We start from the raw sequence: 13,274 nt of genomic DNA, 5'->3' as shown, positions 1-13,274 counted from the left end.
AGTCTTTCAGTGATTCTATTATGGATTTATTGAATATGCCCTCAAGAAATAAATCTCAGGGTTGTATATGGTGACATTTATGTACTTTGATAATAAATTTCCTTTTAACTATGGATTGTGACAAGGAAACTCAAGATAAGATTATTCACAACTGTGACTCCCTGTACCAATTTCTAAATATAAGGTGAGATTTTCCATTGAGAAAAATAATAAAATCACTTTGAAACAGTTTATTAAATGAACTTGGTAAAGTTTTCACTGCTCACTTGGGATTATGCAAAGCTGCAGGCGAGGGCAAGCAAAACCCATAAATTAGAACTTACTACACTCCAATAAGACAGGATTGGCACATTTTCAAGGAAGCATGGTTTTTGATTAACTGACCATAAAAAAGCTCTGGCAGCACATGCAAAGACATTCAGGCAGACTTGTGTTAAACAACTGCTTTAAGCTGCTTTGCTCTGCATATCTGCAACTGTCCGAAGTTTAGAAGAGTGAGAAATGATGTTACTAAAACAAAGTTGTGAGGGTGTCCTGTCTGGGGTGGGAAAGTCTAGAAATAGGGGGAAGAATCTCAGGATAAAAGGTACACAGAGAAATCTCTGCCCTGGGAACTGGGTTGCTGCATTATTATGTATATTAAACACAGAAGTAGATAGATTTTAGACTGCAGGTGAATCAATGAACTAAGGGATCAAACAGGAAAGAGGCCATAGTTAGAAAACAGTGATCTTGGTGATAGTGGTGCAGACTTTGAGCCTATTTTCCTTGTTTACATTCTCACAGTCCTATATTTCAGTTGCAAAAACTGAGAAGAATACCTGCAGAGATAATATAGGCTCATGGGTCCAGAGGAATGGTGATGAAGCTGCAAGGTGTGTAACAATCTGGAAGCCTATTCTTGTTATCTAGAGACAAGATCAATCCTGTCCGGATGGGAAAGTTAATCGCAGTTAACCAAAACAATTCTGTAATTATAGAACTAAATGTTTTCTGCGTTCTGGATGTGGAGTTGAACTGTGGACTCCCTCCCGCTGGTCTTATGGGTTATTTTCTATTTTGTGTCTTTTGCCTGATCCTCCTTGTATTTTTTGTGTGTGAAGGGGAGGGGGATTTGGGTTGGGTTGGGAACATGTGCCTGTTCGTTTTTTTTTAAGTGCAGGGAGGAGGGATTTGAGGATTGATGATCGTGCTGCCGTTCTTTCCTTTCTTGGTTTCGTGGCTGTCTGGAGAAGATGAATTTCAGAGTCGTATACTTTGATAATAAATAAATCTTTGAACCTCTAATAATCAATATTATCGGATTGCAAACAAAAACCCAATTAGTTCATTAATGTCCTTTAGAAGAATGAAATCTCTAGGTCATACTGAGAACCTATGAGGAAAAGCTGGATAAAGTAGGCTTGTATCTACTGCTGCTTTGAAGAACAACCAAGGGATTTGATTGAAACAAGGTTCTGCAGGGTCTTGACAACGTTGCTGTTTAAAGGATGTTCCATCTTGGGAGGATCTAGAACTAGAGTTATTGTTTAAAAATAAGGGATCAGCCATTTAAAGTGGATGAGTTGAGACTTGCTGAGAGTTTATGTTATTTTTCCTTGCAGGCTTGTAGAAGCAAAGTCTTTTAATATTTTAAAGTAGGATCAGGCTTGAGGGACTGGATGGCCTAATCCTGCTCCCAATTTATCTGTTCATATGAGGGAGAGTTCGCTTTGTAATGATGCACAATAAAGCAACAAGCAAAGTATCAACATTCTCAGCAAGGTAAGGACTGTCACTGTAATCTGCTGGGGGCCAGTCCTGACACAATTTCACAAAGACAAATTCATTGTCATGTACTCACTTGCCATTCGTTACATCGCTCATGTTGTGAAAGGCCAAAAAGTGTGAGCGAATTGTACAATTGCCAAAACTGCAAAAAGTAACACAAGATAAAAAATGTATTACACATAGATACACTAGAGTTTTATGCAATGTCCTCATTCCTTCTGAAGATACTTGCTCTTTCTTCTGGCACAGCTCAATACGTATCCTGCAGCTTTCAACAGCTGAGTGACAGGGAACATCTTCCCCAAGCCAATGCTGCCCTCCCCCCCAATGTACACCCATGTGACAGCCCAGCTGAGACCAGTGGGAACCAAGGATAATCACTTTTCCCTTCAATCTAATTGTAAGGCCATTGTTTTAGCTGCTGGATCTGCAGAAACCAGAGCCCAGCTAGTGTGTAAAGCTGATTTATTGGTTGGATAAGATTCTAAGCCATCATGAGATTGCAATCACCTTAAGGCAGCTTTTAACGTGAACTTACTGTAGTACAGCAGTAATAATGCTGGCAAGTTTAAGCAGATGGTACCAATTCCAGCCAGCTCTCCTGCAGTGCTTCATCTCATACAACATCACATTCCAATGAAGAATTTAATTACAGAATGGATGAGAACAGTAAATTGGAATCAAAGCGTGGCAGGCAAAACTGAAATTGAACAATGGGATTGCTTCAAAGTGGAGGTGTGTTCGCATAAACCTAAGTACATCCCCATGAGGCAGACAGGTGGAGAAATTAACCTTCCATGAAGCTGACTTTAAAATTAAAAAAAAAAGCAAGATGCTGCTACTGGAATCTCACTAAAGGTAATTATATTGAGGTTCTGGTTGTACTGTCACTAACAAGCTGGCCTAGTTCTGAAAAGATGGCTGTCAGACTGAGTCAGCAGCAGGGAGTGATTTAACCAACAGGAGTGATAAACCTACTCAGCCTTGTCCTTGGCAGATATTTCTGACGAGGATAGTTCTGATAGAAGCAACCAATGCACGATCCTTTGGAGACAGAGTCAAATGATCACTTGGCATCCCAATAGATCATCAGTTGCAGCGTAAAACTTAAAACTACCCAAGTTGGTAACCTTGTGGCCCAGAACATCCCCAATTATACCATCACCAACGAGGCAAGGGGATCAACATTCATACATTGAGTGGTGCAGAAAAGGGCTTGCCAGGAAGAGCACAAAGCATACCAAAAACAATGAGCTATTGCAGTTTCGTTTGATTGACAGATGCAAGTCAATCGCAAAAAATTAAAAAGGAGGCAAGTGCGCTCACAATCAATATCTGGTCTGAATGGTGGTGGAACAAGTAACATCACCATCCTTTACTGGGGGCAGGGGAAAACCAGTGTCAATGCTCAGGATTGAAGTATTCACAACCACTTTCAGACAGAAACAGATTATACATCTCGGCTTCTTCCTGAGATCCAAAACTGCAGAAGTTAAAATTTAACGCTACAAAATGTAAAGCGTTAGGAATGCAGTTACAAACAAGACAGATCTTGGCTTCGTTAACAGAAGTGCAAGGTAAAAGATAAACAGTCATCATGAACTTTTGTAAAACATTGGTACCGCCTGAATGGAGCATTTTGAGAAGTGCCATACTTCAGTGTAGGAGGAAGTTTGGGAAGAAGAGATTTATTAAAATAGTTCATGGGAAGAGGACTCTAATGATGTGGGGAGACTGTTAAAGCTATAGTGCTTCTCTGTGGAATGGAATATGTGGAGTGGAGGAGCAAGCAGTCTGGTATCAGGCAGAGACAGGAAAGGCATTGCATCAAAAACTAGGAGACATAAAATGAAGGTTATCTGCAAGAGTTATGTGAAGGAATTCAGTTTCTAAAAAATTTCCACAGCAAATGATAAAACACAAAGCTGATTCTTAACATTTAAAAAAGTATTATGTAAGTATTCAAAAGGAAAGTACCTGTAGGGATATGGTGAAAGAATTAGCTGGATTACATTTGTATAGAGCAGGTAAAGGGTTAAAAGGTCAAATAGCTTCATCCTCCAGACTGTAAGACTACTGAACTCCCTGCCAGCACCCAGATCTCGTCATATATGATACACCAGTAGCATTATGTTGTTTAATTTTTTAACTTGTGTCCTGAATGCATCTTACTATTTGTTAATTTATTTGTCATAATATTACTTTATGTGTTGTGTGTGTATGTGAGTTGTAACCAGAGGCCACAGTTTAAGAATAAGTGGTAGGCCATTTAGAACGGAATTCAGGAAAAACTATTTCACCCAGACAGTTGTGGATCTATGGAATGCTCTGCCTCAGAAGGCAGTGGAAGCCAATTCTCTGTGTGCTTTCAAGAAAGAGTTAGATAGAGCTCTTAAAGATAGCGGAGCCAAGGGATATGGGGAGAAGGCAGGAACGGGGTACTGATTGTGGATGATCAGCCATGGTCACATTGAATGGCGGTGCTGGCTCGAAGGGCTGAATGCCCTACTCCTGCACCTATTGTCTATTGTATACACTGTGTTGTGCTTCTTGGTCCAGAGGAACATAGTTTCATTTGACAGTATATGTGTGCACAGTTGAATGACAATAAACTGAACTTGGTTTTGTCTGGGGTGGGGGAAGTAATCTTGTTTTCAGCTAAAATATTTAAAAGCATTTTTAATTTATTTTTGGAGCCATTAATTTAGTTTCACTTACATGGCCAAAGAAAAGAAATGGAAGGAGAAAAGTTAATCCTCTCCACATCCATGACTGAAATCCTTCTGCAATGAATAAAAATAAACCACACTGAAGTCAGATCCAAGACAGGAGTCAAGAGAAACCTTCATGAAGGCAGAGTTCACTCTTGATAACATCAAACCCAGTGTACAAACCATGGCACATTTGCTTTCCGAGGGAAAATTCTCTAATCCAAGGTGGGAAAGCATTCAAGAACAGCTATGAATAAACAATAAACTATTTTACAGATAATGCCCGTATTTTGAGAATAAGTAATAATTAAGTTGCTTATGTGACTCTTACCAGGTTTGCCTGTAGAAATATAACATTTAATCTCTAAAATCAGATACCCTTCTCCTTTTGCCCTTCTCCCTTAAAGGAATTAAGAATTACGGTTGCTTTTCCATTCCTGGTAACCTCTCCAAACTTCAGAAAAGGAACAGGCTGCTCAGCATTAAATGGTTATAAATCACTTTAAAATTAGGACAAGATGAGCGTCACTGAATCCTAGGGAAGTACATACATATTTACAAAATGAAGTACATTTCTGTGGTCGAATTTTGGGGGAGGGAAGGGAAGAAAGCTTCCCACTTCCTAATTTACTGATTTCCTAATTTAAATTAAAAGTTAAAACTAAATGTAAAAACTAAAACTTCAAGTACACCATTTAGAAATTGATGCTTAATCAACCTTCAGAATCTGGAGATCAAATTTTGTTCATTATGTATCAATTTTTAAAAATTTAGAAATTATAATTTATTAGCACAGACCTTGCCATAATGGGTGCAGACATTTAGTGTATTTTTTGTGCTACCATGACCAGGAGAATCAGATAAATGCAATCTGCACCATACAAATTCAAGAGCTGAGGGAAGCTTACATTATGTGTAGCACTATAAATAAAATCAAATTCAGTGCATACATTAAATCCATATAACTGACAAATTCAAAAACACTGCATATGCACTTTCAAAATCCCAATCCTCAGTTTCCACACCTAGCACTGTGGTGGGATCAGCTCACCACGCTGACCAAAGTAGTACCTAAACTATCCTAAGGCAGCTATGAATAGATAGCAGACATCAGCTGTACAGACCAGGCCCACATCTTGAGAATAAATAATAATTAAAAAACATTGGCTGCAATACTCTTACCAAGGAAAGTACCTGGAATCATTTCAATGCAAAAAGCAAATCATACACCATAGCAAATTAGTACCTGGGTGGTGGACAGGGGTATAAAACAAATGGTGTCCATGTTCCCTTCTCTCAAAGGAATACGAGAAGAGAACATTGTATTTTTTCACAACTGAAGACAGTGCAGTTATATTGTAAACATTTAAGATTTGTAGGTAAACAAATTAATGTCACATTACATACCTACTGTGAGATCCATGTGATCCCTTTCTCCCAAAGCCCGCAATCTATAAAGGCAGCCACTTTGATAATAATACTGCAAGAACTGCACACAGCCTAAAAGAAAATGTATTTAAGATTAAGCAAAACCTAAATTAATATAGTCTCAGATTTATATTACTTTTACCAGGTTTAAATACTTTTTCCTACTGTTTTGCCTACAATATACCATATTACTTAAGTTTATTACAAATCTTTAATCCCTGTTCTTTATTTCCTGCTCTCTCCAGCTAATAACATTTGACTTAAGCTTCTGTTTCAACATTCAAACTACAGCACCTCCCCAAAACACACAACTGCTTCCAGATTACCATCAAAATTATTATATTTTATTTTTGCTAAGGAAACTGCCTTTCCCTGACAGCAATCTCTACTTGTGTGTTATGTTGAAAGACATTAGTTAACAAGAGAATAAACTTACCTGGTTGTTATGTTAAGCAACTCTGGGATTTTGAAAATAATGCAATGATGTGGTTAACTGTGACCAATGATCAACCCCATCAGTAAGGAGGGGATTTATAATTCTAACAGAAACTAAGGTGTTGTTTAATTTTTAAAAAACTAATTTATGAACAAGCTGAGTTTTTCAATCAAACATTCCTACAAGTGAATTTTAGATGAAAGATTCTAGTAATAAGTAAAAAAAAACAATAATCCTGTCCACTTATCATTTATATTATCACATGCTTAAGTTATTGGCTGAAATTAATCAAATGAAGATACATTAAAAAGTTTGATCAGTTTTCAAACAGGCTAAAATGGTGGAAAACTCCATGACTGCATATTCTCCAAAGCCTGAGTAAAACTTAATATGAAATGAAAAATCACTAACCCAAAGTGGAAAGCAAGGCATCTTTCCTTGCATCCTTTACTTCAAGCCAAGGCAAGTCAGACTGCCTGCAGATATGGAACTTCTGACATTGAAAAAAAATGAGAATTGTTCTCAAGAATACAGAGCTAACTATCAAGTCCACTGTGCGCAGGATATACAAATCATTACTCTTGCAGAGGGAACTACAAGATAAGCACTACAGAATTAACAATTAGTATAATAATTTGGAAGTAGAATGGGACTTGATACTTCCCCTGAAAAGGTTTGGCTCTGGATATAGGAAGGAGTTGGTAAAATGGCATATTACCAACTAGAACACTGATAAGTAAGCAAGTGTAGACCAAACATTCAATAGAGAACTGTCCCTTTCAGATGCTAAAAGGGGAAAGGTAGGGTAACAATGCCTGGTGATGGAATCAGAATCAGAATCAGAATCAGGTTTACTATCACTAGTATATGTTGTGAAATTTGTTGTTATGTGGCAACAGAACATTGCAACACATACAAAAAATCATAAATCGCAATAAGTATTTAATAAAAAAAGAAAGTTAAATTAAATATGTAATGCAAAAAGAGAGGGAAAAATACTGAGGTTGTGTTCATGGGCTCATTGTCTATTCAAAATCTGATGGCAGAGGGGAAGCTGCTCCTGAAACGCTGGAAATGTGTCTTCAGGCTCCTACATTTCCTACTTGATGGCATCAATGAGAAGGGGGCATGTCCTGAGTGTCTCCGGAGGACTGGAAAATTGCAAATGTCATTCCACTTTTTTAAGAAGGGAGAGAGGCAGAAGAAGGGAAATTATAGGCCAGTTAGCCTGACTTCAGTAGTTGAGAAGATGTTGGGAGTCCATTATTAAGGATGAGGTTTCAAAGGGACATGATAAATTGGCCAAAGTCAGCACAGTTTCCTCAAGGGGAAATCTTGCCTGACAAGTGTGTTGGAATTGTTTGAGGAAATAACAGGTATGACAGACAAAGAGAGTCAATGGATGTTGTTTACATGGATTTTCAGATAAGAATCTATGGTATTACAAGAAAGATACTGGCATGGATAGAAGATTGGTAGGAGGCAAAGAGTGGGTTTTAAGGGAGCCTGTTCTGGTTGGCTGCCAGTGACTAGTGGTGTTCTGCAGCAGTTGGTTGTTGAGACTGGTTCTTTTATGTTATATGTCAATGATTTGGATGATGTAATTAATGGCTCTGTGGCCAAGTTTGTTGAGAATGGGCAAAGAAGTGGCAGATGGAATATAGTGTAGGGAAGTGTATGGCATGCACTTTGGTAGAAGGAATAAGGGCATAGACGGTTTTCTAATTGGGGAGAAAATTCAAAAATCAGTGGTGCATAGGGACTTGAGATCCTTGTGCAGGAGTCCCTAAAAGTTAACTTGCAGGTTGTGTTGGTGGTAAGGAAGGCAATTGCAATGTTAGCATTCATTTTGAGAGGACCAGAATACAAGAGCAAGGTTGAGTGTTTATAAGGCATTGGTCAGACCGCACTTGGAATATTTTGAGCAATTTTGGGCTCCTTATCTAAGATGTGCTGACATTGGAGGGCTTTACAAGAATGATTCCAGGAACAAAAGGGTTAACATGTGAAGAGTGTTTGATGGTCCTGAGCCCATACTTGCTGCAGTTTAGAAGAATAGGGGGGGGGGGGGGGGGGGAGGTCAGAATCTCATTGAAATCTATTGAATATTGAAAAGCCTATATAGTGGATGTGGAGAGGATTTTTCAACATAGTGGGCAAGTCTTGGACCAGAGGTCGTAGGCTCAGAATAAAGGAACATTAATTTAGAACAAGGATAGGAGAAATTCCTTTAGCAAGAGAGCAGTGAATCTTGGGAATTCAGATAGCTGTAGTGCCCAAGTCACTGAGAATACCTAAAGCAGAGGTTGATAGGTTCCTGACTAGTCAGGGTGTCAAAAGGTTACTGGGAGAAGGCAGGAGAATGGGATAATAAATCAGACATGATGGAATGGCCTATTTCTGATCCTATCTGCTGCCACCCCATGGATCTCTTTTGTTCTCTTTGCCCCTTCACAATTAAGATTTGCAGACAAACACTTCCAACTGATGGAAAGGTCAATTCTGTTTCAGAATCCACAGATTCCACCCAAAATAGATAGGTTCCAATATTTTCTGATCACTTAAGTCGGCCTGATTTTTACAGTTTCATCCATCCATTCATATTAAATTCAAGATGATTCATAAAATTTCTACTTTGATGCAAAGTCAATGAGCACCTGTTTCTTCATGGATACATCTCACTGCTCTCATTTCCTTCTTTCCAAAACATAGCACATATATTTCATTGTAATAAATGTCAAAGCTCAAAAAGAAATGCCAAATGGAAAGTCATACTTACTCTGATAAATAGAAAATGCTAGAAATTGACTCCGAAACATTTGATACATTAACCCATTGGGCCTTAAAAACAAAAAAAAGGTAAATAGTTCAGAAGCAAATATATTTTGTCATCAAACAACATTATTTACAATGATATGCAGATAAATATGCAATTTAATACCTAAGTAAAAGAATACACTACAAACAAAATTAACAAATAGCTTCTAATCAGGTCTTCGCTGAAGTTAACATTAATTTTTCCTTCAGCACATTTACTTACTCTTTAATTTTTGATATTCTGACTGGGTAATGAAGCCTTGTATGACAATTACCCTTAAGACATTCTTGAATGTGAGTTTTTACTGTGAATAAATAACTATAGGTTGCAGACGTACAACAATCAATATAATTCTGGAATTAAAACTGGAGTAGGCTATTCAGTCCCACAATCCTGCTTTGCAATTCGGATAGACTGGCTGATCATGGCTGCTGTGTATATTGTCCGTTTCAGGTCTCTGCCTGAACTGTTTGTTTATTTCCATAGATGCTGCCTGAGCTGCTGAGCTCCTCCAGCATTTTCCGTGTGTTGCTCTGGATTTCCTGCATCTGCAGTATCTCATGTGCTTATGTTCTACATTTCCATTGCTTTTTAATGTGAGAAGTTCTCCCTGACATTATTACTAAACAATTCAGCTTTAACTTCAGGACTAGACTACTTAATTTTGGTATTAAGTAGTTGTACCGCATGCAGCCTCAGTGACAAAATCCTTTGGGGTCCCAGAACAGAATGCAGTTCTCCATCTGTGGTTTTGCTAGATCTTTACACAACTGTGATTATAACTATCAACCCTTTGAATCCGAATCTCCCTGAAATTAGTGCTAAAATTTCACCTTGTGTTTTCATGTGCACAATTGTACAATCAGTGATACAGATGTACTTTGCTTCTGGCAGTTAGGTGCACTGCTGCCAATTATAATGTCCAATAATTTGAGCCAAATCTAGTTAACATTGGGCAGACCCAAGGAGAGAATACAGACACACTTCTGATGCTATGAACAATTGCCATGAGTAATAATCCACAGAATAGCCGGGGAGGAGAGCAAATTGGCCACGTCAATGGCCATTTTACCCCCAAAATATTTAAATATCTTAAATGTACTCTTCACACAGGTCCCCCAACATTGCTCCATAAAAGTTTGGCACTTACCATGTTAACATCACGCCAGAGAGAAACGTAGACACATAGTGATGAGATACCCACCAGCCCTTAATTCTATCAGAAATCATAAAACAAAGTACAGGTAAAATATCAAGGCTTAAATTAACAAATTACTTTACAATGTAGTATGCATGCACAATTCCAAATCAAAAACATCATAACAAATAGAAGTCCTCTGGTACCGCCTGATGAAAGTTTCCACAATTTAATTAATTCTATGATTAAGGAAACAAAATTTAATTTCACTTTATCTAATATAAAAGTTTCTTTTTAAAACCGTTCATGACTACATTTGTTATTTCTTAATTAATGTTATAACACTTTTAAAATAATCAATCTAAACAACAGTAATACATGCACATCCAATTTGAAATTCTGGGCATAAATTCAGAACAGATGTGTAGGTCAGTTATCTTTCACAACTATGGCTTCAAAATTAAGCAAGATTCAGTAATTTGGTAAACTATATCGTTGATGAAAAGGAAAATCTGGTTCACATTTTTGCTATTTTCCCAATAGGTCTTTGGCTGGCACTGACCACACAGCTAGAACTGATACTGAACAAAAATAATGAGTGACTGACATGCTCCCACCCATACACCAAACTGTTAAAATTAGGGGTACGGCAGGCTAAGTTAATGTATCAACATTGTTCACTGGACAAATTCCATTTTGAAAAAGCAAAAGGAACAGTGCAAATGCTAATTATCAATGAACACTGTTCATTGTCCAGTGGTTCCTGTGACGCTTTAGTAATGTTTTAAAATACTTAGGTGAGCCGTGGGCAATTAAATTAAAATCTGTTCAGATACAATGGATTTGGTTAATTGGGACACATCGGGACCAGTACATATTAGTCCTATTAAGCGGCCGCCCCAATTAGCCGAAGTTTCCTGGAAATAGTTAAAAGGTATAAAAAAGACAAATGACCATTTAACTGAGTAACAAATTATGTACTTAAATGAAATACAGAACAAATTAGGACACTATCAATATTACTACAGCACTATAAAACTGTTTCCATTCCTAAAGTTATTGACAAAAGAACTCAGCGTACACTGAGTTTTGATTGGCTGTAAATGAACAATATCAGTACAGACATCTAATATAGATAATAGACTGCCTTCATATAAAGCTATTGACAATTACAGCCTACAAACCTTCATTTTCATTATAACATTCAAGATGATTGTCGATACCCTCAAATTCTTTGTAGTTGCTAACTTGTTGAAGTAGTGAAATAGTTTTATTTTTACTCTCAGCCATTTCTCTAAGCCTGAGTGTTTGAAACTGCAGTGAGCTCTGAATTGTCTTTCTGCTTATTTCTCAGCAACTATCAGTGACATTTAAAAAACTGCTCTGAACACAAGCACATTTAACTGACACCAGTTAAAAAATGTTTGCTTGAAGCATAGTATAGTGTCTAATGACGGCACAATTGTGCATGTCTGATGTTAGTTAGAAACTGTTTGGCAATGATTCTCATACCAATTCAGTAGCATCGTGTCACAAATAAACAAAGGGAATCCTAGATATTTTGTCAATTAGTTTGTGCTCTTTAAGAGCTGTCCCAAATAAGCAGCCTCCCCAATTAACTGGAATCAACTGTATATCCAATTCCCCATCAGCCATGTGACCTCCTGGATTTGCAGAGTCATCAAACCAGATGCATTTTTCTAGATGAAACAGCGTAATAGGGAAAATTATGAAACACAGGAACACAGCAACTTTGTACTTTAAAATGAAGTTACAAAATATTTTGTAACTTCAGTAATGGTGTTTGAGTTTCTTTGCATTACAGGTCTGAGTGTCTGCAAGATTCAAATTGAGGAGCCACCCATGATGAATCAGTCTAATTTGTTTAATATTTCCATTGTTAATCTGCTATAAAAATTAATAACTTTAGTATTGTTATATTGTAAACTTCATGTAACATTTTAATAGCCATCTTAATAATTAAAAACTGGTAGGATTAGGAAAGCCAGCAGTATTGTAAATATATTGGTTGTAAAATGTTTAAATGGATAATCTAAACTGCAGTATATGCTATTCACAGTCAGAGATAGCAGAGGTAATAACAGTCAATTCAACCTAACATTGTAAAATAACCACAGATCACATTACAAACATGAAAGCAAAGCAAACTGTATTATGACATATGGGCAAACATTAACAAATATAACAAACTTAATTCCAAATTTTCCAGCTCCCAGTTGCTCCTCTGACATTTTTTCCTGCAAGATGACAAATACCTCATACTCTGGACTCCAATACAATTGTGAGGACCATTCTGTCGAGAAACTACGCTCCATCTGCCAAAAGGGGAATTTCCTGGTGGCCAAATGTGTTAATTCCTATCCCCATTCCTGTTCTGACATGTCGGTCCATGATTCTCCTCTTTTGCCACGTTGAGGTTACTCTCAGGGTGAAGGAGCAACATTTCACATTCCATCTCAGTAACCTCTAACCTGATGGTATGAACATTGAGTTTTCCTTTTGGTAAAAACAAATTGTTTCCCTCCCCCCCTTTCTCTCCTTCTTTTCCCTACTTATACCTCTTCTCCTCACCTGCCTATCACCTCTCCTTTGTGCCCCTCCTTCTTCCCTTTCTCCCATGATCCACTGTCCTCTTTTATCAGATTCCTTCTTCTCCAGCCTTTACCTTTCCCACCCACCTGGCTATGCTCATCACTGTCAAGCTGGTCCTCCTCCCCTTCCTCCCCAACTTTTTTATACTGGCACCTTTCCCCTTCCTTCCCAGTCCCGATGAAGGGTCACAGGATGAAACGGTGACTGTTAATTCATTTTCTGTAGATGTTGCCTGACCTGCCGAGTTCCTCCAGCATTTTGTGTGTGGTGCTCCAATACAGAAAAATTAGTCCTGGGTTGATACCTTGGAATTATGCTTTTTATTTGGAATTATGCTTTTTATTTGAAAAAAGGCAAGAT

The 13,274-nt window shown here is 37.7% G+C and overlaps 1 protein-coding gene across 1 annotated transcript in view; it reads right to left on the bottom strand.

The window, feature by feature from the left end:
• The window catches only part of LOC132404131 (transmembrane protein 120B-A-like), a 41,100-nt gene that overhangs the window by 3,274 nt on the left and 24,552 nt on the right, over window positions 1-13,274 (bottom strand). Inside the window, exons 7-11 of the mRNA XM_059988195.1 lie at window positions 10,314-10,379; window positions 9,125-9,186; window positions 5,889-5,981; window positions 4,489-4,553; window positions 1,844-1,912 (exon numbers count right to left, since the gene is read on the bottom strand). Coding sequence (XP_059844178.1) covers window positions 1,844-1,912; window positions 4,489-4,553; window positions 5,889-5,981; window positions 9,125-9,186; window positions 10,314-10,379 — 355 coding nt within the window. The remainder of the gene's footprint in view (window positions 1-1,843; window positions 1,913-4,488; window positions 4,554-5,888; window positions 5,982-9,124; window positions 9,187-10,313; window positions 10,380-13,274) is intronic.

This window comes from Hypanus sabinus, chromosome 13 (assembly GCF_030144855.1).
Source record: "Hypanus sabinus isolate sHypSab1 chromosome 13, sHypSab1.hap1, whole genome shotgun sequence".
In the NCBI taxonomy this organism is placed as follows: domain Eukaryota; kingdom Metazoa; phylum Chordata; class Chondrichthyes; order Myliobatiformes; family Dasyatidae; genus Hypanus; species Hypanus sabinus.
Note: the sequence above shows the minus strand (reverse complement) of the source record. Positions and strands in the feature narration are given on the sequence as shown.